The sequence below is a fragment of the Megascapheus bottae genome, chromosome 7 (genome assembly GCF_031878675.1).
Source record: "Megascapheus bottae isolate mThoBot1 chromosome 7, mThoBot2.hap1, whole genome shotgun sequence".
Classification (NCBI taxonomy): Eukaryota; Metazoa; Chordata; class Mammalia; order Rodentia; family Geomyidae; genus Megascapheus; species Megascapheus bottae.
This window is the reverse complement of record NC_143515.1, coordinates 28,066,298-28,093,371: the sequence shown is the minus strand read 5'-3', so window position 1 is coordinate 28,093,371 and position 27,074 is coordinate 28,066,298. Positions and strand designations below refer to the sequence as shown.

At 36.4% G+C, this 27,074-nt stretch overlaps 1 protein-coding gene and 1 pseudogene across 1 annotated transcript; both read right to left on the bottom strand.

Moving 5' to 3' along the window:
* Positions 1-1,161: 1,161 nt before the first annotated feature.
* On the bottom strand, positions 1,162-3,097 carry LOC150060491 (regenerating islet-derived protein 3-beta-like). Its single transcript, XM_090336120.1, has 5 exons — positions 3,022-3,097; positions 2,493-2,611; positions 2,176-2,313; positions 1,645-1,771; positions 1,162-1,405 (listed from the first exon to the last, which is right to left on the bottom strand). The coding sequence occupies exons 1-5, from the start codon at positions 3,095-3,097 to the stop codon at positions 1,338-1,340; spliced, it is 528 nt and encodes a 175-aa protein (XP_090192246.1). The 3' UTR covers positions 1,162-1,337.
* Positions 3,098-6,694: 3,597 nt separating this feature from the next.
* On the bottom strand, positions 6,695-8,749 carry LOC150060490 (regenerating islet-derived protein 3-beta-like; annotated as a pseudogene).
* Positions 8,750-27,074: the final 18,325 nt, after the last annotated feature.

Genomic DNA, 27,074 nt, shown 5'->3' with positions numbered 1-27,074 from the left:
ACCCTTCTAAAAGTGCTGAATTCTAAGATTCTGTCACAAGGCAAACTCTGTATTATTTGATTTTGCCTTATTCTTGTATTTTTGCTTTATAATGGTGTTTCCACTTTAAATGCACTATTTTGGTCACAGAATTCTCCCAATTATCCACCACTGTTATGCTTGATCCTGCCTATCTGATGGTCAGCACAGGGCAAATCCTGTGAAGTCTCAGTACTTCTGTAGTATCAAGTCTCAGGGAAATGACTTCAAAATCATTTCTTAGGTCATCCAAGTTTAGATAAGACAAGAAGGGAAAAGAGAGTGGAATGAGTAATTTGTCTCAGGTAACAGAAATGCCTTGAAATCTGTGCATGCGTATAGCTAGGCCTGTGTTATGGGCAGTGTTCCTGTTTGATTCCAAAGTCCTGATTTTCCTCTCTACCTTTCAGACCAGCGAGGAGACTATTTTTTGTCCTTCATTAGGAAAACCTGATAAGTAAGACCCAGGAGACAAAACCCAGGAAAATCTTGGATCACCTTAGTTCAACAGTTTGTCATTCAAAATGTCACTCCACATTTAGCACTCATCAGTATATCAATTTACCATTTCAATAGTCCTAATTTATATCTCAGCATGGTTGTTTCCAGATAAGAAGAAAATGAAATGATTGTATAGATTTATTGCTTGTTCAATTATCAGGGAAAGGAATTATTCTGTTATTCTGATTGTCCGATTAATAGAAAATGAACCGTTTAAATTATCTCTAGATTTATTTTATTGCATGAGAGAAGAGAGAAACAATGTATAAGATTTTTTATATCAAGATTATGCCTGAAAGATTAAAGAAGAAAAATAACCCTGAATTTTAAAGAAGTCACAATCTAAGGTGGATTGAAAATTGAAGAAGAAACATTGATTTTCAGAGAAAATGATCTCAGAAGCAGTTTAAATACCATCAAACTCCTCTCAGGCTGGTTACATCATGCCATAAGAAGGATAGGTGGGCAGTATGTGGGTGAGAAGAAAAAAGTCTGAGGACAATATGACCCAACCTGTGAGGACTGTTTGGGATGCATCTTTATGCATATTCCTACAAATGTTCAACCTTCCCACACAGAGTCTTACTACAAAAAAACAAAAGCTGAAAGTATGAAGATTTTTTAATATAGCTTTCTGTAACTAGAGACCACCACAAAGGTAGAGGGATTGTAAATTGGATAGAGAAGAAAAAGAGAGGAAGGCAGAATGAAGAGTCAAATTTAGCGGCGTGAAGAAGATGGCTTTTCTGGATGTCTTTACACTTGCTCTCTTCTCTATGATGAGCTGCTTGATATGCAGGCCATAGTTTCCCACATGCTTAGCCCTTGAATTTGCAGACATAGGGTAATTGCGCTTTACAGCTATAATCTCTCCAATTCAGGAATCCTTAAGAGAGACAAAAGAAATGAAGTAAACATTCACTGTGGCACAGTGAAGAAGCATATCAGAACTGGTCTCGGCTTTACAGTCCCACTCTTCTCTTTTTCAGTGTCCAAAGAAAGTAGGCTGAGAGGAGATGGAAGAATTCAACCCCACCTTGCATCTCCCAGCCTGGCACTGATAGGCACAGAGAGACAAAATAGGGAGGGAAAAGAATGGTTGGAGTTGGCTCCTTAGTTTCTTACCTGAGTTTCGTGACAAAGCCCCGCAATAACCACGATCGGAATAAATGGAAGGGTTCCTTTCCCAGTTAAAGTAGTTCAGCACATCAGAGTTACTCCACTCCCAGCCACCTGCATTTGCTTCCTCACCCTATACAGAAGACACAGCCATAAAGACAGAATGTCACTGGTCTTCTGCTTGCATGGTCTTTTGCCTGAATAATCCTTTTCGTAGAACCCTTTCTTCACCACTCTCTGAACCTCAAAAAATAGTGCCATCCTCTAGAGGTAAGATATAAATCAGATCTTCATTTAGAATTATCTCACTGTGTATGACCTGAACTCCTAAATTTCAGAAAGCTGATTGTTAACAATACTTTCTGAAAATCATGTTAAATCTGACTACAGGCACCTTCATTTCTTCTGAATACTAGATTCAGAAGCCTCTTCACAGGCTGAGTTCTTTGGAGTCCCTAGGCTTTTTCAATACAGGTAAGAAGAATGGGGCACAACAACCACTTAAGAGGTAACAAAGAGGAGATGATGGAATCTCACCAGTGTGGGATCATGGAGCCCCATCCATACATATGGGTAGCTGTTTGCAGTATTCTTGACCAGAGTAGACACGAAGGTGGCCTCAGCCCCACTGAGCACAGACACAAGGTGACCTGAAGGCCTCTTCTGGCAAGCCAACTGTGTAAAGGAAGGAAAGAATAGAGCAGGTCAGAAAAAGATAAGTATGTCTTCAAGACAGAGACATTAACTCAATGTGCAGACTAAGGTATTGCAGAAGTCCCAAAGAACAGTTGAAGGTTGAAGTTTAAGATTGTGTATTCCCCCCTAAAGCCCCAATGCCACCTCTAGGCACTCACATCTGCATCAGTCCAGGATTTTGGTATCTTAAACAGGGCATAGCAATTGGAGGCATAGGCCTGGGAGCCTTTGGGACAGCTGATGCGGGCTGAAGGTAGATCCATCTGTGAGTCCTCACCTGAGGTGAAGAGAGATAATGACAAGGAAGGAATTAAATGAGTAGTGAAGATTGGAGAGAGAGGGAAATGAACTCTGGATTGTGTCTGAGGCCTGACTCTTGGGAGGAAAATTTTTGTTTCAAATCTGGTCTGCATGGCTTTGGAGTTCATAAACTTGGACCTTCAATGATTCTTCTTTCTCCATTGACTTTCTACCCTTCTCTACTTCAACCCACCAAAATAAATAAATCAGAATTTCTGGAAAAAATGAGAAGCTATCTCGCTTCACTAATGAAAGAAAACTGTAGTGGTCCCACCACAAGTAATGAAGGAGGAATGCAATACGTGCTTTCTTTTTGTGTGGATTATTTTCAGCATTACTAACTGAACACTCACCTGGAATTCACTGCCTTATAAAGAGAACTCTCACCTCGCACTTGAGATAGGAGCATCAGGCAGGACAGCAGCATCCAGAACATACTGGAGAGGGCTGTAGGAGGCAGCATCTTGTCTATGAGTGAGGAGATAATCATCATCATTAAAGAAATAACCAGAGAGGGAGAGAGACAGAGAGAGGGAGACAGAGACAGAGAGACAGAGACAGAGATACAAAGGCAGAGAGACAGAGACAGATAAAGGGACAGAGAAAGAGACAGAGAGAGACAGACTGACAGAGATACAGAGAGACAGAGACACAGAGAGAAAGTCAGACAGAGACAGAAACTTCACAGCCTCTTTTCCTTTGTCTACTCCTTTAGGGATACATTACTCTTAGTCATAGCCATCTCCTTGTATATTTTTGAAATGAAAAAATCTATATTCTTTCATCATCTAAGATGCCAGGGGCGAGCCTTTGCTGATGCTCAGATCTCTTAGGTTCCCTGAGCAGAAGACTTTTTCACATTCTTAATTTGTAGCATAAAACCCCTGCCACGCTCTTCTTTTCATGCAGCTCCTACTTACTTCTCTGTGAAGAATCTAGGATAGTTTACCAGCACAGAAAACACTGGGACTTTTATAAAGGGTGCTATGGGAGGGTGTGGTGAGATAGATAAGTAGGGTATGTGTATAGGTCAAAGGTCATGGATAGTGTTTGACTTGGATTCCAGGAAAGTCCCACAAAATGAAGGAGATATTTACCGGCAAGACTGCGAGTTGCAACAAATGTTGCTTCTTTCCTGTTAGTGGGTCAGCTATTTTCCCCAAGTACAGGTGAGGTTTGAACTTTTCACATTCAGTGGATATTCTGTTCTGAGAAATTTAGGAGATGATTATGTTACTATATTGACTTGAAAGTTTTATGCCCTTACTAGGTCTGGGAAATAATTATCAACAATGTCCCTTATCAACCTAGGAAAACTCACTTTCTATATCAACTTGTAACAACAATCTATGCTTATAAAATGCAGTAAGTTTTCAAATAAATTTACTCATCAGGACTGTAATCTCAGTAATCAGTATCTGGGAAGAAGTATGTGTTAAGCCAGCCTGGGCTACACAAGCTAGTGTGTGGAGACTTGTTCTGATGGAGTGAAAGAAATGATGTGCAAATGGTTTAGTGCTTTAGCACTGGTAAGGCAGTGTCATTAACATGTATCCTTTTATGTTCATGTACTTTCAAGTATGAAAAAACATGTTATCATTTTACAATAACCTGAACTTGATGAAGCAAGATAGGTAATTAAGTAAATCTTAGGAATGAGCTTCCCTAGTTTAGTACCTGACTACATCTACAGCATTATGATAAAGCGTAGTAATTATCTTGAGAAAAAAAATCAAGTTTCACACTGATTTGTAATTTACTTTTCTTGTATAAGATGCTTTGTCTGAAAGAAAACTTAAATTTTCACACAGTTCTAGACAATACATTTTCAAATATAAATTGGACAAATTAATGGGTTTCATTGTGTCAAATAATATACATCCTGACTTAATCTTGGCCAATCATTATTTCTCTCTTCTATTTTCTTCTTTCTTTCCTTGACTTCTCATCTTATTTCTTAATAGTTTCTCTTTTCAGTTATTTTAAAAGCTTTCATGCTTGAGAGAATATCTAACACTTGAATATGCAAGTTGTTGTGTGCTGCCTTCAATTCCTTTAGCCATCTTTCATTCCATCATTGAGCCTTGTTATGTATCCCAGAGTGGCTTGGGGACATTTGTACTTCTCTTTGAAGTTTTTGTTTGCCTTCTTTGTTCATTGTTGACTGAATTATATATTGTCTTAGTGTTTAGTACTTAGCACTTCATATATTATCTATCTACCTATCCATCTATCTGTCTATCTTCAAATAAAGATCGGAAGATTTGTACATGATTTCCTCCTATTCATTGGGTTGCTTCTTCACTCTGCTATTTTGTTTGTTGTGACAAAAAGCTTTTTAATTCAGTTTAGTTTCATTTGTTAAGTATTATTAGGTTATGATATCTTACTCAGGAAATTATTGCTTGTTCTAATATCTTGAGGTATGTTCCCTTTGTTTTCTTCCAGTATTTTCTAAAGTTTCTGATAGTTCATTAATGTCTTTAGAACATTTTTGAGTTATTTTCAGTCATGATAAGGGATAGAGAATCTAACTTCAACTTCCGCTGTGGCTAGCACCATGTGTCAAGCGGCCATTTTATTTTATAATGTGATTTGGTACCTTTATACATTATTGCTAAATAGGCATGGGTTTATTTCTGAATTTTTGATCCATTCCACCAGTTCATATGTTTATTTTTACACTTATACCATGCTATTTTATTAAGATGGATTTAGATTAGGCATAATGTTATTTCTTTCACAGTACCTTGTGTTTCGGATTGTTTGAGCTCTTAGGGGTATTTTGTGCTGCAGAGCACATTTTAGTATTTCTGTAGAGAGTAATTGCACTGTATCTGTACATCATTTCAAATAATATGGCCCTTTTCATAGCATGCAGACTCATGAACTCAAACTGTCTTTTCATCATTAGTGTTTTCAACAACTTCTTCAGACTTATAAATATCCCTGAAGTTTTTGAAGTGAGCTCTAATAGCTATAAACTTTCCTTAACCATGTGCTGTTCAATCTCACTACATCTGAATATTTTCTGTAGTTCTTAATTTGTTGATTTGTAGTTTTATTTCATTGTGATGTAATAGAATACATATGGTAAGACAATTGTTTCTTGTTTATAAAAACTTGCTTTGAACACTAAAATGTGATCCACTTTTTTGTGTGTGTGGGTCATGGGGCTTGAACTCAGCTTGGGCATTGTCCCTGAGCTCTTCAGCTCAAGGCTACCACCCCACCCTTGAGCCAAGCCCCACTTCCTGATTTCTAGTGATTAATTGGAGATAAGAGTCTCAGGTACTTTTGTGTCCGGGCTGGCTTTGAACCTCAATTCTCACATCTCAGCCTCCTGAGTAGCTAGGATTATAGGTGTGAGCCACTGCACCCAGCAATGTGATCCATTTTTGCAGAAAGTTCTGAATGCTGCTGAGAAGAATGGGTATTTTGTGACATCTTCTGTGGATATATGTTAAGACCTTTTGGTCTTCAGTGTTACTTATTATTCAAGTTTATTCATTAATTTATTGTTCCCTGAATGACATATGTACTGTTATCCAATGGTGTGTGTCTGAGTGATTCTGAATTGAATGGTGTTTCTTAATGGTATTAGGTGCATCAAATATTGAGGAGAAATGCAGACATTGAGCATGCAAAAGGCAATGTCTATTTCTGTTCACTTTACCATACTACATAAGCAGAAATATCATCTCCTCACAGAACACTGGATAGAAAACATCATTATGTATTTTTCTAAGATGTAGATGAATCTGAACAGACAAGTTCCAGAACTCCCTCCCTAGTTCCATTCAAGTAAGCCACAGTAAAAAAAAAATAGATGGGCACAAATGTTGAAAAGTAAAAACAGAGTTTTTATTGCCTCTGTCTTATCATTATGCCATAGAACACAGGCAAATGATTGAAAGAAGGCTGGGGAAAAGGGGAAAGAATGGGAGATCAGATCAAGTGTGAGATGTGGGGAAGAAATGTTATTCCAGGTGAAGCTTACATTTGATGCGATGTTGGTATTAATTTTCTTAAGAAACTTGGTTTCTGAGTTTGCATCTGCCTACCCTTTGAACTTGCAGACATAGGGTAATTGCACATCACACTGAACATCTCTCCATTTCAAAAATCCTAGAGAAAAAAGATGTTCAGTAAATACAATACAAAGGTAGAGATTAGTAGCCTTACATGGACTAGTGACTCATTTTGTAAGGAAGGATATTCAAGTAAACCAGATATGAGAAGAAATGAGAAACATTAGACCTGTATTACATCATCTTGGATTCTAAGGGCAAGCCCGAGGATATAGGAAAGGAGAGATGCTGGTCATTGGTGGCTCCTCTTTTTCTTACCTGAATCACTAGATAAGCTCCCACAGTAACCACAATCTGACGCAGTGGAAGGATTCCTATCCCAGTTAAAAAAGTTTAGCACATCAGAATTACTCCACTCCCATCCATCTCCATTGGGAGTTTGACCATATATATATATATATATATATATATATATATATATATATAAAAGGTGCTAGCAAGAAAAGTTAATGGACATGAGAATCTGCATTCAAGATATGTTAGCTGGATCACTTGATTCATCATTTCAATTTTTCCTCACAATGGCCCTTTACCCAAATTGTTATTCCAAGTCTCATATCTCATACCCCTCCAATTTTTCCTCTTAAGCACAGGAGACTGTGTCTGGGGCACATTAGCTATTAGAGATGTAATGGAGAGGAGACAATGGAATCTCACCAGTGTAGGATCATGAGTCCCATCCATATGTATTGGTAGCTGCTCACAGTCCTCTTGATCAGAGAGGACACGAAGAATGCCTCAGCCTCAGTGAGTACAGATAAAAGGTGTCCAGAGGGCCGCTTCTGACAGGCCAACTGTACAAGGGAGGGAAAGAATGAAAGGGGCCTTAAAAAACTTTAAAAAGCCAGGTGCCGGTAGCTCATGCCTATAATCCTATTTACTTATGAGGCTGAGATCTGAAGATCACTTTTCAAAGCTAGCCCAGGAAGAAAAGTCCATGAAACTTTTATCTCCAGTCAACTACCAGAAAACCAAAAGAGACACTGCAGTTCAAGTGGGAGAGAGTGAGCCTTGAGCTGAAGAGCTCAGGGACAGTGCCAAGGCCCCGAGTTCAAGTTCCCATGACCCACCCACCCACTCACAAAAAAATTTTTTTCAAAAAATAAAAAGTTCAGGTTATATATAGCTGTCTCTTCAAACACACACATACTATACATATATAGTATGTGTATATGTGTATATATACACACATATATATATATGTCCCAATATATAAAAGCAAAGCTTTTTCTGTGAGCCCCAAGCAACAGGTATAGTCTGAAGTGGGAGATCTGGTATCATCCCTAGTACCCATATTCATTTTCATAACCAGCCTCACCACTCAGAACTCACATCTGCATCAGTCCAGGATTTTGGTGTCTTGAAAAAGGCATAACAGTAGGAGGCATAGGCCTGGGAGCCTTTTGGACAGCTGATTCATCCAGAAGGCAGGTCCTTCCGTGGGTCCTCACCTAAATGGAGTGAGTTAAACAAAATTAAGTGAAATGAAAAATGGAATTATGTGGTAATATGATGCTTGTCCTTTAAAAAGTAATGCTTTTTCTCCCTTTGTGCTTTAAATAAGTGTTTTATATCAGTGCAATTCCTATAAATGGTAAATGTCTGATTTTCCTTTCCTCCTATTCCTTATTTCCTCTTCATATGCCCATTCAAGACTCACAGATTTTAAAATCTGTTTTACAACCCACATCCTTCCTTAGAATTCATTACTAACTTTACTTATTTCTTTGACTCTCTGCTACTTACAGCATTCTAAATGACTGGAAATTCTTTTCATTCCATTGATTGGACAACTGTAATAGGTCCATCATTAGGAACATACTATAAGGCAGAATGGAGATGCAGTTTTGTTGTCTGCAATAGATTTTATTCATTTTGGTCATTACACTCTGATGGTTCCTCCTGGTTGTTTTGAATATTCACAGAGAATGTAGGGCTAACTGTAGAGGACTCTCACCTTGCACCAGAGATACTAGCACCAGGATGGACAACAGCATCCGGTACATGCTGGAAAGTGCCATGGGAGGCAGTGTCCTGTGAAGAGGCAATCTAGAATCACTGAAAGAAGGGAGGCTTTATAAGAGGGTCTGAAGGAGGGACATTGAAATGAATTGCTGGAAAGCATAGGAAGGTTAAGCGTCATGGGTACTGCTTATCATGGATTCCAGGAGATTCCCACCAAGTGGAGGAGATGTTTTCTGGTAAAGCCTGGAAATAACCACAGGTGTTGTCTTTTCCTATTAGCAGGCCTGCTCTATTCCAAGGTGCAGGTGAAGTTTAGACTTTCCTCATCCTTTATCAGATTTCTTGTTTTGGAAACACTAGACTCTAATGAGAAACTTGTCCAATGAATGATATTAGTACAAGGTTTTGAAAATATGAAGAATTTGGATAGTAAGGTATAACATTATTATAAGGTATTGTGGACTTGGAATCAACCCAACAGAATTTACATCTATGAGCTTTCATATTTCTTACTTTATATCTTGTTATAATATTTAAACAAGTTCAGTAGGCAGTTTTTAATAAGTTCACTAGTTAGACTTTAGATATATTTACTACCGGATGGAATAGAAATATTGATATCAAGAGAAGTAAATATTCTGTTTACTGCTTCATCTGTATAGTAATTTGTAAATTCTATCTATACATCATAATTTAAGCCAGGATTCTCTAAAAGCACAGCCAAAGAAAGCTACCCTCCAAATACCTTTATGAAAAAAGACTGAACAAACAGATCTGGTTTGCTGTAGTGCTCAATCAGAGTGTCCTCATTATTTGATCAGTTTTGAAAGTCATTTGGTTGTATTTATTTATTATAAAATAAAAACAAGCTGGGTGCTGTGGCTAACATCTGTAATCCTACCTACTCAAGAGGCTGAGATCTGAGGATCAAGGTTCAAAGCCAGCCGGGGTACAAAAGGACCTGAGACTCTTTTTTTAAAATATGTTTTATTGTGATTAATAGAAGGGTTACATTATATTCACCAGATAGAAGGTGCATAACTTCACAAACATTGATACCCTTTCTCAGGACATGGTCCCCATTTGCCTCCCACCCTCCCCCACTTATCTTGATTTCCCCCTTCCTATCCAGTTTCAAATAATCAATTAAGCACATATAAAATATATCAGATAACAAAGTGAAAAATTGTAATAGTATTAGATAACCAAGAGATGGCAAAAGAGATGAGTACATTAAGGACAACAGTTACTCATTATATGGTTTTTGTTTCCCTATCCTGGAGGTCCTTACATTTAGTGTCATACTATTTGGCCTAATGTTTCTAGATTTTGTTCTACTGTAAATCTCTACTAGGAGAGTCCAAGGTTTCTACTGATTATGACAAATAAGGGTGACTATTGGGCCTATGATCCTTTGAATCTGGCTTACTTCACTTAATTAAGTTTTGATGAAAACTTTAAAACCCTGAAAAAAGGAAATTAAAGCAGAAATGAGGAAATGGAAAAAACCTCCCATGCTCCTGGATTGGAAGAATCAACATTGTGAAAATGACAATCTTGCCAAGGGCTATCTACAAATTCAACGCAATACCCATCAATATCCCAATGGCATTCTTTAAAGAAATAGAAGAGGCAATCCAAAATTTCATATGGAATAATAAAAGACCCCGTACAGCAAAAACCCTTCTTAACAGAAAGAACAGTGCAGGAGGAATTTCAATACCAAACTTTAGACTCTATTGCAGAGCTATAATTATCAAAACAGCTTGGTACTGGCACAAGAACAGGCCTGAAGACCAATGGAATAGAACTGAGGACCCAGATATTAAACCACAGACCTATGGCCAACTAATCTTTGACAAGGGAGACAAAAAAATAGAATAGAAGGAGGATAGCCTCTTCAACAAGTTGTGCTGGCAGAACTGGTTAAGCACCTGCAGAAAACTAAAGTTGGATCCTTCTTTGTCACCCTGTACTAGAATTAACTCCAAATGGATCAAAGACCTGAGGTAAAAGCTGACACTCTGAAAACTTTACAAGAAGGAATAGGAGATACACTCGACCTCCTTGGCACAGGTTGAAACTTTCTTAATAAGGACCAAGAATCAGAACAAATCAGAGAAAGGCTGGATAAGTGGGACTGCATTAAACTGCGGAGCTTTTGTATGGCAAAGGACATAGCTAGTAAACTAAGTAGGAAGCCTACAGAGTGGGAGAAGATCTTCACCAACCAAACAACGGACAAAGTCCTCATATCTAAAATATATCAACAGCTCAAAAAATTGAATCACTCCAAAACTAATCTCCAAAGTAACAACCATCTCATTAAAAGATTGGCCAAAGACTTAAAGAGAGTCTTCTCTGAAGAAGAAACAAAAATGGCCTATAGACACATGAAGAAATGCTCAACATCTCTGGTCATAAAAGAAATGCAAATCAAAACAACTCTAAGATTCCACCTCACTCCAGTTAGAATGGCCAGGATCAAGAAAACTAATAACAACAGATGCTGGAGGGTATGTGGCCAGGAGGGATCACTACTACACTGTTGGTGGGAGTGCAAACTCATCCAACCACTATGGAAAGCAGTATGGCAGTTCCTCAAAAGACTAAACATAGAGCTCCCCTATGACCCAGCAATTCCACTACTTAGCATTTACCCAATCATCCAGTAACAAAGACATACTAAATCCACCAGCACAACAATGTTCATTGCAGCACTTTTCACCATAGGAAAGATATGGAACCAACCTAGATGTCCCTCAGTTGATGAGTGGATCAACAAGATGTGGTATTTGTACACAATGGAATTCTAGGCTGCTGTCAGAAAGAATGACATTGCCCCATTTGTTAGGAAATGGAAAGACTTAGAAAAGATCATATTAAGTGAAGTAAGCCAGCCTCAAAGGAACTTAGACTCAATGGTTTCCCTCATTTGTCATAATCAGTAGAAACCTTGGGCTCTCCTAGCAGAGATTTGCAATAGAGCAAAACCTTGATACAAAAGGCCATATAGTAGGATGCTAAATGAAAGGATCTCTAGGATATAGAAACATAAGCCATATAATGAATGATTGTTGTTCTTAAGCTACTATGTTATCTTTCATCTCTTTTGCTCTCCCTTGGTTATCTCATATTGTTACAGTATCTCACTTCATTACCTGATATATTGGATATATTTGTATTTGGTTATTTGAAATTGGATAGGGAAAGGGGGAAAACAAGATGAGGGGTGGGGGTGGGGGAAGGGAAATGGGGACCAAGACACGTGAAAGGGTATCAATGTATGGGAATTAATGCACCATCTATCTGGCAAATATCATGTAACCCTTGTATTAATTACAATAAAAATATATTAAAAATAACAAAACAAATATATCAACTCTAACAATAAGTTGCAATTAATATTTGCATATTAAATAGACTTAAGGAAAATGATTAACCATTTATTCACAAAGGTGTATTTTATTGATCTTTTTGAAAAATGTTCAATGCCAGTAGCAAATATATGAGATTTAAATTTCTGTTTTATGTATAGTCATATGATAATTCAATGGGAAACTAATTTGATGTCCTCAGTATTTTTCAAAAATTCAAGAGCACTCTGAGGTAAGAATACTTTCAGAAGGCATGATTGGTTCTTAACAATTATCTCAAGGGAAAAAATGAGATGTGACAGGTTTTATGTTGGAATGCACATATAAGAACAACAAAATCCAAAAGTTTGGTAAATTGGTCTTTCCACACTTCTTATCTTTATTGCTTGACGATAAACATAGAAGTCTTACTAGATTAAAAATTACATCTATCAACCTCAATATAATTACATTATACCTATAGGAAAATGCAACTCTGAAATAGTTGTATATAGATTTCTTTCTAAATATTACATAATATCGCCATCACACATTTGGTTTATTCTTGTGCCAAACACCTCCAAACTATTATTCCTATTTCACTAAGCAATAGCTATCTTTTTACTTGTTCTAAAACTTGAATACATTATCTCCCTATTCCTTTTTCATACCACTTAATACAATTTATAAAGGAAGGCAGGAAGAAGATAGAATTGTAGACAATTTCCTAGCGTATTTCCATTACCACTACTTTATCATTACTACATGAGATACTCCATTTCTCCTCTTGAATGTGAGTTGTATTAGGGAAACCAGTGCTAGATGAAGAAAAATCTCACCTTTCCTTGAGACAGGAGCATCAGGAAGGACAACAACAATTAAAACATGGTGGAGTGGGCCATGGGAAGTAACATCTTGTCTGAAAGTGAGGAGAAACTCAGAGGCCCTGAAGGAATGGAGGCCATACAGAGGATACACAGAGAGCCCACTTCCTTGGCCTTTCCCCCATTGACTGTATCCTTTTGTAATTAGGGAATAACTGGGTATGGTATATTTGTTTCTTACCTTTCTAAACTCTTACTGATAACTATCTTTATTCTTGGAATTTCATGTCCTTTGAACACAGAGTAACTCCTATATTCTCTTTGACATACCTGAAATAAAGCCCCTTATAGGAATCTTATCCTTATGTAGCTCCACTTATCTGTATTGCAAGAGTCTGGGATGGATTGTTAGCACAAAAAAGAGACTAGGGCATTTATAAGAGTTCTTGAAGGAGTGGAGCACTGATTATAACTGGAATGTATATGCAATCAGAGGTCATAAGCACCGTGTGGCATAGATTCCAGGATATTCTCAGCAAGTAGAAGAAACACTGGCAAAGCCTGAAATCACTAAACATGATACCTTTCCCTTTAATAATCTAGTTCTATCCCAAGGTGCAGGTGAAGTTTGGGTTTTTTCCCAACCTGTATCATATTGCCTATTCTAGGAACTTAAAGCACTGATGGGAAACCATCAGGGAAATGCCAGTACAAGGTCTTCAAATATTTACTTTTGGATAATTAAGTAATATAAATATCATCTGAGAATTTTTGATCCACCCTAAAAACCCACAATGATCAATATACTTGTATCTTTCTTTGAACTTATTTATAACATTTAAATAAATTAGTTGCTGAAAGCCAAGTGAATTACAAATTCAACACATGTATTGATGTTAATACATGTTTAACCCCAAAATAGGGAGTAAATATTCATATTCATGCTTCAAATTTGTAGCTAGATATACATTCACTTGAGTAGATAGTCATTATAATTTTCATAAAATTGCTAAATGTTATTTTCTGGGTTTAACAAAGAGCCATTTTTTTCAAAGGAATATGGAATGGGGAGTTGATAAATGGTCTGGTACTAAAGCATGAATGTTGTCAGTGTCATTAACCTATATTCTATAAGAAGGTAGCAAAAGTATAGTATCACTTTAAAATGCCCTTAAACTTCATGAAAGAATGAAGGTAGTTTATATATGTAAATTTCAGTAATTTACTAGGCTGTGGAGTTAAATGGGAAGTCTGCCTACTGAAGTTTATTGGTTTTCTTGCATTAAAAGAAAACAAAAATAAGAGTAATGATATTATTCAGAAGGAATACATAATTATAAACTCTCTGTATATCACCTTTGTAATAACAACAAAATGCATGAAAAATATTGCTGAATCTCAAACACTGTTGTAAAGTTCAATAAGCCTTTCTAGAATAAGAAGTAATCAAAGATACTCAAGTTATTCACATAGGTATGTTATGATATGCTTTCAAAAATGATTGATGTAAACACTAATAGTAGTAGCATCAACAATTCTGGAAAGATAATTTGGTATTCTCAGTAATTTTTAACAATGTGAGAGAACATTCTGACATGAGAATATCTTGAGAATATGTGATTGATATATAGCCTTACTTCATGGAAATACAGAAGATGAGATTTTTGTTTGTTTGTTTGTTTGTTTGTTTGTTTTGTAGGTCATGGGGCTTGACCTCTGCCTGGGTCGTGTCCCTAAGCTCTTCAGCTCTACCCTTGAGCCAAGCCCCAGTTCCCGTTTTCTAGAGGTTAATTGGAGGTAAGAGTCTCAGGTCCTTTTGTGCCCAAAAGGACTGGTTTTGCATCTTGATCCTCAGATCTCAGCCTCCAGAGTAGCTAGGATTACAGGCATGAGCCACTGCCGCCCAGCGAGATGGTTTTTATGTTAGAGCACAGAGATACAATCAGCAAGTACAATAAGTGGGAGACTCCACTGTGAAAAGATCCATTCTCCTACCAAACAAATGCAAAAAAACTAAAGCACCATAAACTTTCCCTGTGTAAGAAATGCCTTTATGAAATGCATTATGTAGAGCATGGTTCAGTCACAATTTCATCATAGCTATTGGCAAAAAGTAATTTTGAGACAATGGTGCATATTTTTCTTTCTTCTATCTCAAGAATATGATAGCCATTTATTTCATTTATTTCTGTGTGGTAATTCCTCAACAGTTCATTCTATTCCTTTAAGCAATAACTAATTTCTGACTCTTATACTTTTTCATAATTATATAAAAATAAATTTGTGTTATTGGGTTTCTGGTTCTTACATCTCATCCTGGATACATTCTTTGAACTATGTTGTAGGGTAAATCTCTTGGATGTGAGATTTTTAGATATTGCTTGCTGGAGAAAAATTTTATTTCTCCTCTGTTTTTGTCTCATCTGCAGTAGTGTGATAGGACCTAGAGCCTAAAGCATACTCAGCAGAGTGCTCTACTTCTTGTAGTTCCTGGCCTCTTATTTTTATTTTGGTCCTTCTAAAGGATAAAAGGCCCTTCTACCTTTGCTGTGATTGTTCTTTAACAGAAGATCCTTGAGTCTCCTTGTCTCAAGTATCTGGGAAGGCAGGCTGGCTCAATCACACTGAACTTTGTGCTTATATTAATAGAATAATGATGTGATCTACAAAATTCTACTTTGGTCAAGTTTCTCTTTCATCATATTCAACAGTTGATTTTCACACAAGTTGATTGATTAAAAGTCTGGTGTAATTATCATCTAAATTCTTTACAGTTGAGCTATCCTCTAAAGCTCTGGCTTTATTTCAATATTACCTCTTTAACCTTGATGTCATTCAAGTTAAATTAGATACATACAAGTTTATTTGTTTGTTTTTCTCACCTAATGAGAAAAATACTATTTATAATTATCATATGGACATTTAATATTTTGTTCTATTTCCTGTTTTCGTTTTCATTTGGTGTATGTGTGTAATGACAATATAGACAAAGCGATAGCTCCTTCATTCTTCACATGACATGTCCAAATGACTTATAAGCTAATGAAAGATAATTATCACATGTATTATTTCTGATCTGTAGCACTGTGTTTTTCTCCTTGTTTTAGAGTTCCATTTTCCATTGTCACTGTACACTTCTCATCTCTATTACGTATGTTTTTCACATTGGATCCCTAGCTTACAGCTTTTTATGTCTTATCATTTTTATTAAAGAATTTATTAACATTGATTTTTACATAATATTTCAAATGTCATGTTTAACAAACAAGTATTTAAGAAGGGAATCTGTGTGTACAATCACTGGCACTTAGGTTTTAGAACATAATTAAAATTAAGCCTTAATCTATGTAATAAAACATTGTGTCTATAAAATACACAGCCCATTATAGATTTTTATGTCTATATAGTTATATTTATATCTCCAAGACCACACTTAGTTTAATCTTGCATTACTGATAGTTTCATCTGAATGGTTAAAATTTTCCAAATGATCACGAATGATTGTTGTTCCTAAAGTACTATACTATTGCCCTTTGGTTAATCTCATGTTGTTACAGTATCTGACTTTGCTACCTGCTATATATATTATATATATATATATGTTTATTTGAAATAGGAAGGGGAAAAATGAGGGGAGGGTTTGGGGGAGGAAAATGGGGACAAAAGCATGAGAAAGGGTATCAGTGTGTGAGAAGTAATGCACCTTCCATCTGGCAAATATAACTGTAACCTCTTTACACATTAAAAAAAATTCCAAAAGGTGATCTTATTATAGCTTAGTAATCTCCCACTCATTAATAAATGTACTTTTTCACCATTGTTATAAATTAAAAAGATCATAATGTAAAAATATTTATTATACATAATCACATATGTACAAAAAGAAACTACAAATCTAAAAAAATGCTAAATCATTGTAAATAAATCAAAATATGAAGTGTTCCACAGTTATTACTACTTAATATCAGATAATTTATGCCAATACATTTAAATGAAAAAGCACAATAATCAATACTTTGTGTCTAATTAGAAAAAAAATCACATCTTCAGAGTTAAAAAAGAATGCTCGTCATTATAATTCAAAGCCTGAACAGTTGTTAAAATGGAATAACTGTCAGTCCTTCATTCATCTGTAATCTCTTTCATTTCAGGTCAGAACATGGTTAGATTCTCAGATCTTCAAGTATGAAGATCTCTTGCAAGCTGGACTTGGTTTACTTTACTTTTGCATCTGCCCCCTTACCATACTAGGAATAAGGTAGTTAAACTCAGAGTACAGTGAGAGTTCATTAAAATTGAGTCTAGTTTAATTTTAGTCAACATAAGTTGATAGACTAAATCTTACGATTATAACATCCTTAACTGTCAGTCTTTTATTTCTTCTCAATACTCATTGAACTCAGTCAAGTTGAAAGCAATTTCTATTTGTTATCTCTTTAGTTTTCTTTTTAGCCATACTAACAGCTACACACTGAAAAGCATTTTCAACTTCTATCCCAAGTTCCTTTAGAGTAATTCATAATCCTCTTCATGGCAAGAAGGAAATCCTTGTTCTTAGAATAACCAAAACAAACACAATTTGCATGAAACCATACTGAACACAGTCTAGATTGACAAACTAAGTGTAAAAAAAATGCATGAAGGAGCCGGGCACAGTGGCTAACATCTGTAATCCTAGCTATTCAGGAGGCTGAGATCTGAGGATCAAGGTTCAAAGCCAGCCAGGGTACAAAAGGACCTGAGACTCTTATCTCCAGTTAACCTCTAGAAAATGGGAAGTGGGGGTAGGCTCAAGGGTAGGGCAGTAGCCTTGAGTGGAAAAGCTCAGGGACAATGCCCAGGCTGAGTTCAAGCCCAATGACCCACAAAAAAAAATGCATGAAGGATGGGGCATGTGAATAGGCATCCTACTTTATCTTTCTATCGAAATTCTATTTCAATACTTATCTTCTATTGGGGTCCTTCAGTAGATTCCTAAAATATTTTATTTAATCTTGTTCCTCCCATTAAATATCATTTTATTGATAAACTTGAGGTTTAGAATAGTGAAGTAACCCCAAAATATCTGTGCCTCCTCAGGGCTGTCACTGAATGCTCCAGTTATTACTCTTAAAGAGATGGGACTAACGCAATGTCCCTATTGTATAACAAAAACAAGCAAATGAGTCAAAACATTGCATAAAACACACTGATATTTAGAAGCCATCTCATTTTGTTTAAATGACAAAGGGAAAATCTCTTTCACTTAGTTGTCTCTGATTTAGAAGTTTGACCTATGTTCATAAGCTGAAATTTCATTAAAGAGAAGTTAGCAAGCCACTCCTTAACAAGAAGAATTGGCCTATATTGTTTTAGCTGGAAGAAAAAAATATAAAATCAGAAACTATCATTTCACCAAACACTGGTGACTCATGATTGTAATCCACATTAATTAGTTAATCATCAAAAATCCACAAGTGGAGGTGTGGCTCAAGCTGTAGAGGGTCAGCCTCGAGCAGAAACTTCTAAGGGAGTCCCTGAGTTCAAGCCCCAATACACACAGACACACACAAACATATAGACACACACACACACACACACACATCATTCAAGCAGCTTATGAAATGAGTATCTTTGATTTCTTCAGTATGTAGCTGTGATATTCTGGCTTACTAACTTAACAGCTGGCTGTTAACAACTTGACCATGCTTGGCTAGCTGAGTTTGCCAGGCCTTCTATTTGATCATCTTCTCTCCTCATCTCCCTTGATTCTATCATGTTGAAAACACAAGGAGATATAGGAGCCACCTACTCTGTTCAGCCATAAAGCTGAATGACATTATGACTATGAAAGTGACTCACTGATTTCTGGCCCCATGTCAGAATCCAGTAAAACTTGTGCCCATCCTTTCCAATCACAGTAATGAATCTAGAATTTCCTGCACAAGCCACCATCAAAATTGATGGCTGTGTTTCAAAGACAAAATAGACAATATCCTACATGGATTTCCTTATTCATTTCTCATAAGCCATGCATGCAATTTATGATCTTTCTTCTTTACCATCACTCCAGAAATGAATTGATTTTTTCCTAACCATTTAGTCAAATTCTTTGACTGTTGGCTCTCAAAACAGACCTAATATTTAAACAGAAAAATCATTTTAGCGTTTACATTTGTAAGCAATTTTCATACTTGTACCCCAGTTTCTATATGCTTCCATTTATAAAATAAGCAATTACTTGCAGCCTTTATATTGGGAGAAAAAAAACCAGATCAGTATGTATTCAATTCAGGAGCTCTGTTGAACATAATTATAAAAAAATTCTAAAGGTGACTCCCTAGATTCTGCTCTATTTTATTCAGACAGAAGTTATTAATTACTTTGAAAGAACTTTAAACATATAATTAAAGCTACTAACCATCTGACCTTAAAGTAAAGAATCATATTGCACAATCTAAGTAGGCCCAAAATAATCACATAAACACTTCAAAGCAGAAAACAAGCCAGAGAATGGACAACACACATGGAATCTAAGACACAGGAAAATCGTGGTTCAAGGCCAGCCCTGAGTAAAAGTATATTCCATTATAAAACACATAAAGCTTTAAAAAAAAGTGGTAGGATTTTTGCTTGCACCAGACCCTAAATTTGATCTCTGGTACTTCTTTAAAAAGAAAAGGAGCAGAAGATGAAGAGATAAAGATAAAGTCAGAAAAGGAAAGGAATGAAAGGGAAAAACTGAAGGAAGAGATATTTTAGTGGGAAAATAATTGCATCCATAATTGATACCTAAAACCAGAAAGAGGGGAATGAGGTAAGGAATGGAGCTACTTTCGATCTGTAAACAACTGTCAGCTGATAGACACAGAAAAGGACAAAAAGAACTACATCAGCAAACTGAATTAGAGTGGCACCAGCTTTTCTTCAAAAACCCACAGAAAACAATACAGGCCTAAAAAGATGGGTGAAACTTGGAGAAAGAAAACAACCAAGGTGTGTTCTTGCCTGACTACTCACCTACAAAACCATGTAGAAGGTCATTAAGTCAGTACATCTATGGTCATTTGTCATAGAAGCTGTGTTAGCTTTCCATCACTGTCACAAAATACATTAAAAAGGCTTACTTAGTCTCATGATTTCAGAGTGCTCACTCCATAATTGCTTTGGGCCTGTAGCAGTACAGTACATCATGGTAGAAATACATGGTAGAAGAGATCTTTTATTACCTCCTGATAAATGGAAAGTAAGGAGAGTCAAAGAGGAAAGGCAAGGGGTGCTGATATCCCTTTCAGAGGCATATCTCCAATGAACTTACTTCTTCCTCAAGGTCACGCTCCTAAAGGTCCCCATATTCTACTAGCAACCATAGACTAATTAGTGACCAAACCTTCAACCACAGGCTTTGGGAAGAGATTCAAGACTCAAACAATAAAAGCAGCTATATAAAACATAATAAAAAAGCAAGATTTCTCTATATAACACTAAATGTCTGTCTCACCAATATAGACATCTACATCCTCACTTTCATGTGCCTCATTCCATCATTGTTACTGCTTTGCTGTCCACATCAAGAAATTCAATGACCTTATCATTCATAAATCAATGTGTTCCAAAGCATTATTTTTGGAAAGAACAAATTATCCTTTATCATTTTCATTTAATTTGGGGGGAGGTTTTGAGGAAGTGTTGTATTAGATTGCCCAGAAAGAGCCAGGTGCAATGGCTCACACCTGTAATCCTAGCCCAGGGACACTGCCCAGGCCCAGAGTTCAAACTCCATGACCCACAAAAAAAAATACATTGTCTAGAAAGACCTCAAACATGCAGTTCTCTAGTATCATTCTCAGACTTGAATTACAAGCTGAATCATGAGCATCTGTCACTACTACTTGTTCTTAGAAGGTAAAGGAAGACTTTGTGAAAACTATGGCAGGTTCATTCTTGACAATGACATTGAAACAGTAGTAGTTCCAAATCTACAACTGGAGTTTTGAAATGGAAATCTTTCAATTGAAATTAAAACACCTAAATCATGTAACTTCCAAGTCCACTGCAAAGTATGGTGACAATAAAAGGAAAGAGATTAGTAAAATTATCAGCAGGACAGAACTAAAGGACCACACTACCCACTCAGGAATACACAAGATCTATTTCTATATAGTGGATTATCTCCAAAAGTAGCTTAAAACTTAAAATCAAATACTTATTATATCATATTTTTAATGAATTAGGAGTGCAGGTGAATCTTAGAAAAAATAATTAGAAGAAATATGTCGAATAACATTTTCAAACCAGAGTTTTGAATCCTTGTAAAAACTCTTGGGATTCCATATATAAAATCCATTCATTTACCCACATATGCCCTGTACGATGATAATCACAGAAAAAAAATCATTTATTACATGGCAGAGCAGCCATGAGAAAACAGTACTTCAGACTATGTTCAGCTGTATTTGGGGTACAGAAGTCAGCCTGAGCTTTGAGTACACAAAGATTTAGGTCTCTCACTGTTGATTTTTATTTTATTCCTTGTTTTAGAAAGAACTTTCAAGATTTCAAGACGTGCCCATTATCAGGAGAGCAGTTTTAGCATATAAATAATTCATGGATGCCTGGTGTGTGGTCTATCCACAAGTTTTCTCCTTCCCTCCCACACTGCCAGTTTGAGTTCTTTGTTATAAAAATATTATTAATCAGTTCTGTCATTCCTAGGAATCAGAGAGACTGCAAATTGGCCATAGAGATAATGGCTTAGAGTAAAGGCAGGTACAAAATGAAAGTAGGTATGCCAAGTTTTTTCTTGAGCTTTTGGTTATCTTATGGACTCAAATAATTAGTGTTTTTCAGCAACAGTTATTTTAAAGAGCCTCTTGTACTTTAAAATAAACTGTTTCAAGTCACATATTTATAGAAATAGTTTGGGTGCTACAAATAATGAATCTTTACTACCTCTTCATTTTAATTCAAACATACTAAATTCACTGACTAAAAATTTCTGTGAGAGTGAATTTTTCCCTTCAGTGATTTATGCAAATCAGTCAACTACTTTCTGGAATTTAATATTTTTTAAAAGAGTGGTTCTGACTTAAATTTCTTTTCCTATTTTCTATAATAGAACAAGTATTTTTGTTTTACCTGAACTCAGGTGAATATTTACTCATTTTAGCTGATTTATTTACTTTTCAAATACTTCTTTCTGGAACTATGCATTTTCTTAAGACTATCCTCCAAGTCGCTATTATTGCTCTCTGATTCTTAGTGTTTCCTAGCAAACAAACATGTGACAGATGATACTTTTTTTCCATTCTCTTAGTCAAAAAAAATGATACTTATGTGATACATACAAGAAAATCTAGAAGACTGACTTTTTACAATTAAAGAAAAACAATAGGAAAGAAAACTTAGTCAAGACATAAAAACTACAAAAGGACTAAATAGAGTTCTCTAGGTTTACTGTCTTACTGTCTTCAGGTGAGTGTGTGTGTGTGTGGGGGGGGGGTGAGGGGAAGAAACCTTAAAGCTCAATGTGTATGCTTCAAGGACAGGAAAAAAGTGGTAATCATCCTCCTAACTTTTCTTTTTTTTTTTTTTTTGCCAGTCCTGGGCTTGAGCTCAGGGCCTGAGCACTGTCCTTGGACTTTCTCAAGGCTAGAGCTCTACCACTTGAGCCTCAGCACCACTTCTGGCTTTTTTCTATGTATGTGGTACCGAGGAATCGAACCCGGGTCTTCATGCATACTAGGCAAGCACTTTAACCACTAGGCCAAACTCCCGGCCCCTCCTCCTAACTTTTCCCTGTGTCAATTGGTCCACTTTTTTAAATATTTTTATTGTAATTAATAAAAGGATTACATGATATTTGCCAGATAGAAAGTGCATTAATACACATATATTAATACCCTTTCACATGTTTTGGTATCCATTACCGCCCCCCCCACCTCCCCACCTGTCTTGGTTTTCCCCCTTCCCTATCAAATTTCAAATAACCAAATACAATAAATTCAATATATCAGATAACAAAGTGAGATACTGTAACAATATGAGATACCCAAGGGACAGCAAAGGAGATGAGAGATAATATAGTACATAAAGGACAACAATCATTCATTATATGGCTTTTGTTTCAATATCCTGGAGGTCCTTTCAATTAGCTTCCTACTATATGGCCTTTCGTATCAAGATTTTGCTCTATTGCAGATCTCTGCTAGTAGAGCCCAAGGTTTCTACTGATTATGAAAAATGAGGGAAACCATTGAGCCTAAGTTCCTTTGAGTCTGGCTTACTTCACTTAATATGATTTTTTCTAAGTCTTTGCATTTCCTAACAAATGGGGCGATGCCGTTCTTTCTGACAACAGCATAGAATTCCATTGTGTACAAATACCACAACTTGTTGATCCACTCATCAACTGAGGGACATCTAGGTTGGTTCCATATCTTTGCTATGGTGAATAGTGCTGCAATGAACATTGTTGTGCTAGTGGATTTAGTATGCCCTTGTTTCTGGATGGTTGGGTAAATGCCAAGTAGTGGAATTACTGGGTCATAGGGAGTTCTATGTTTAGCCTTTCAAAGCAGAGCTCACACCAATACTCCTCAAGCTCTTCAACAAAATTGAAAATGAAGGTTCTTTACCAAACTCATCCTATGAAGCCACTATAACACTCATCCCCAAACCAGACAGAGATTCATCAAAGAAAGAGAAATATAGACCTATTTCTTTGATGAACATCGATGCAAAACTTCTCAACAAAATACTGGCCAACCGTCTACAACAACTCATCAAAAAAATTATACACTATGATCAAACTGGATTCATCACAGGGAGGCAAAGCTGGTTCAACATATGCAAATACATTAATATAATTCAACACATCAACAGAAGCAAGGACAAAAATCACATGATTGTCTCAATAGATGTGGAAAAGGCATTTGACAAGATCCAACACCCCTTTATGTTAAAAGCTCTGGAGAAACCAGGAATCCATGGAACATTGCTCAATATAATAAAGGCTGTGTATGAGAAACCCACTGCTAGTATTACACTTAATGGTGAAAATATAAAGCAATTCCCTCTAAAATCAGGAACGAGACAAGGATGCCCACTCTCTCCATTACTCTTTAACAGTACTAGAATTCCTAGCCAGTGCAATAAGGCAAGAAGCAAGCATAAAGGGGATCCACATAGGGAAAGAGGAAATAAAACTATCACTCTTTGCAGATGACATGATTCTGTATTTAATGAATCCTATAGACTCTACTCCCAAGCTCCTTGAGCTGATTCAAAACTTTGGAAGAGTAGCAGGCTATAAAATTAACCCTCAAAAATCAACTGCCCTACTTTACGCCAACAGTGAGAGAAACGAGGCAATAATCAGGAAAGCAACTCCTTTCACAATAGCCTCAAAGAAAATAAAGTACCTAGGAATTACATTAATTAAGAATGTAAAGGACCTCTTTGACGAAAACTTTAAAACCCTAAAAAAGGAAATTAAAGCAGAACTAAGGAAATGGAAAAACCTCCCATGCTCCTGGATTGGAAGAATCAACATTGTGAAAATGACAATCTTGCCAAGGGCTATCTACAAATTCAACGCAATACCCATCAATATCCCAATGGCATTCTTTAAAGAAATAGAAGAGGCAATCCAAAATTTCATATGGAATAATAAAAGACCCCATATAGCAAAAACACTTCTTAGCAGAAAGAACAGCGCTGGAGGAATTTCAATTCCAAACTTTAGACTCTATTACAGAGCTATAATTCTCAAAACAGCTTGGTACTGGCACAAGAACAAGCCTGAAGACCAATGGAATAGAACTGAGGACCCAGATATTAAACCACAGACCTATGGCCACCTAATCTTTGACAAGGGAGCCAAAAAAATAGAATGGAAGAAAGACAGCCTCTTCAACAAGTTGTGCTGGCAGAACTGGTTAAGCACCTGCAGAAAACTAAAGTTGGATCCTTCTTTGTCACCCTGTACTAGAATTAACTCCAAATGGATCAAAAACCTGAGGTAAAATTTGGCACACTAAAAACTTTACAGGAAGGAATAAGAGATACACTAGACCTCCTTGGCACAGGTCGAAACTTTCTTAATAAGGACCAAGAATCACAACAAATCAGAGAAAGGCTGGATAAGTGGGACTGCATTAAACTGCGGAGCTTTTGTATGGCAAGGACATAGCTAGTAAATTAATTAGGAAGCCTACAGAGTGGGAGAAGATCTTCACCAACCAAACAACGGACAAAGGCCTCATATCTAAAATATATCAACAACTCAAAAAATTGAATCACTCCAAAACTAATCACCAAAGTATCAATCATCCCATCAAAAAATGGGCCAAAGACTTAAAGAGAGTCTTCTCTGAAGAAGAAACAAAAATGGCCTATAGACACATGAAGAAATGTTCAACATCTCTGGTCATAAAAGAAATGCAAATCAAAACAACTCTAAGATTCCACCTCACTCCAGTTAGAATGGCCAGGATCAGGAAAACAAATAATAACAGATGCTGGAGGGGATGTGGCCAGGAGGGATCACTACTACACTGTTGGTGGGAGTGCAAACTCGTTCAACCACTATGGAAAGCAGTATGGCAGTGCCTCAGAAGGCTAATTGGTCCACTTTTATCTTCAGCAAATCTTTTCCATGAATTGATAGCTTTGTGTTCTTCGAAAATACAAAGATATTGTTGAAAAAAAGATTTCTTCTCATTTTTGAATGCCAGCATGAATTCTTCCTATGAATTTTCCTCCCAATAGCAAGTATTTTTGTTTGTTACAACAAATTCAGAGTCCAACATTGTATTGTGCCTTTTATTCATCACAAAATAGAATACATATATATATATATATGGCGCATTGTCTCTGCTCCTTATTTTTTTTTCTCAGCATACTTTTCATTTTCTGCTTAGTGCATAGGCAGAAGGTCTGTGAATTGGTGGTTTATAATCTGTAAAATCTGTGCTCCTTGGATGTGGGAGGTGGCAGCAGCTTCTTGAGTGAACTGGCAAAACGAGCATCTGGCAGCTGGTATCTCTAATTTTGGGTAAGCTCTCTCTTAGCAATTGCCAAACTTGAAATCCCATCTGCCTGAAGTCTGTGTATGCTCTCTTGATTAGAAGTGTTGGGCTACTTCAGACTCTCTCCATTCTCCTGCAATGAGAAAAGCTAGTCGCTATTCTGAGAAACCAAGGACTGTGAAATTCCTTCTAGACAAAAACTTTGGGTTCCGTAATTAGATTATCTCAGCTGAACTACATCTGAGACTGAACTTGGATCCCAGTTTATTATTTAAGTTCTCTGCTCTGGTCCATCACATATCATTTAAGACTTTTTTCAAATGAGGAAATCCAATTCTCTTTAGCAATAGCTTTGCGGGAAGTACCGGAAGTTGTTCCAATTTATAAAAATAGAGAAGCTAGGTAAATTTTACTTAAGGTTATCCAAACACATTTTTCTCCTAAATTTCTGCTCCCTTTAGTTATAATTGAATAATATTAAGGCTGGCTGATGGACACATACTTGCTATTACATTATTTCTCTCCTTCATATATGAATTTAAAGTGTGAAAGTTGGAATGAAATTATTGCAATTGGGAGACTATGTGTATTGCATCCTACTTTTATCATGTACCATTGTTCTGTGGTCTTTTCCTTCTGTGATCTTCCTTCCATATACAATCTGTGAGGAAATGTATTCCATATCTATCTTTGACTTGATACTAACTTTACATATCCAAATAAATCTGTCAAAGAGCTATGACAGAGTGATTTAAAATAGATTGCATCAGGGTGCCAGTGGGTCACACCTGTAATCCTATCTACTCAGGAGGCTGATAGCTAAGCATTGTGGTTTAAAGTCAGCCTGGGCAAGAAAGACTGTGAAACTCTTACCTACAATTAATTACTAAAAATAATCCAGTAACAGAGCTTTAGCTTAAGTAGAAGATAGTTGTCCTTGACCATAAAAGTTCAGGAACAGCGACCAGGTGCTGAGTTCAAGCCCTAGTGCTTGAACACACGAAAATACACACATGCATTCATGCACAGACATGCATATGAACACATGCATGCATGCATGCATGATTACATTTTGTCATTTATGTTATTCATTCAGTTGGTTGGCCTTTGGAGAAGGTTGTTTAAAAATGATATTTTCCCTTGATAAATATTTATTGAGAAGCATATTTATCAATTTCTTTTTTATGTGCCCAT

Excerpts from the sequence above, each read along its gene's own strand:
- LOC150060491 (XM_090336120.1), bottom strand. The coding sequence starts at position 3,097 with ATGCTGCCTCCTACAGCCCTCTCCAGTATGTTCTGGATGCTGCTGTCC. Across the intron at positions 2,314-2,492 it reads AATCCTGGACTGATGCAGAT|TTGGCTTGCCAGAAGAGGCC; the intron begins GTGAGTGCCTAG and ends TCCTTTACACAG. Across the intron at positions 1,406-1,644 it reads GGCTTTGTCACGAAACTCAG|GATTCCTGAATTGGAGAGAT; the intron begins GTAAGAAACTAA and ends GTCTCTCTTAAG.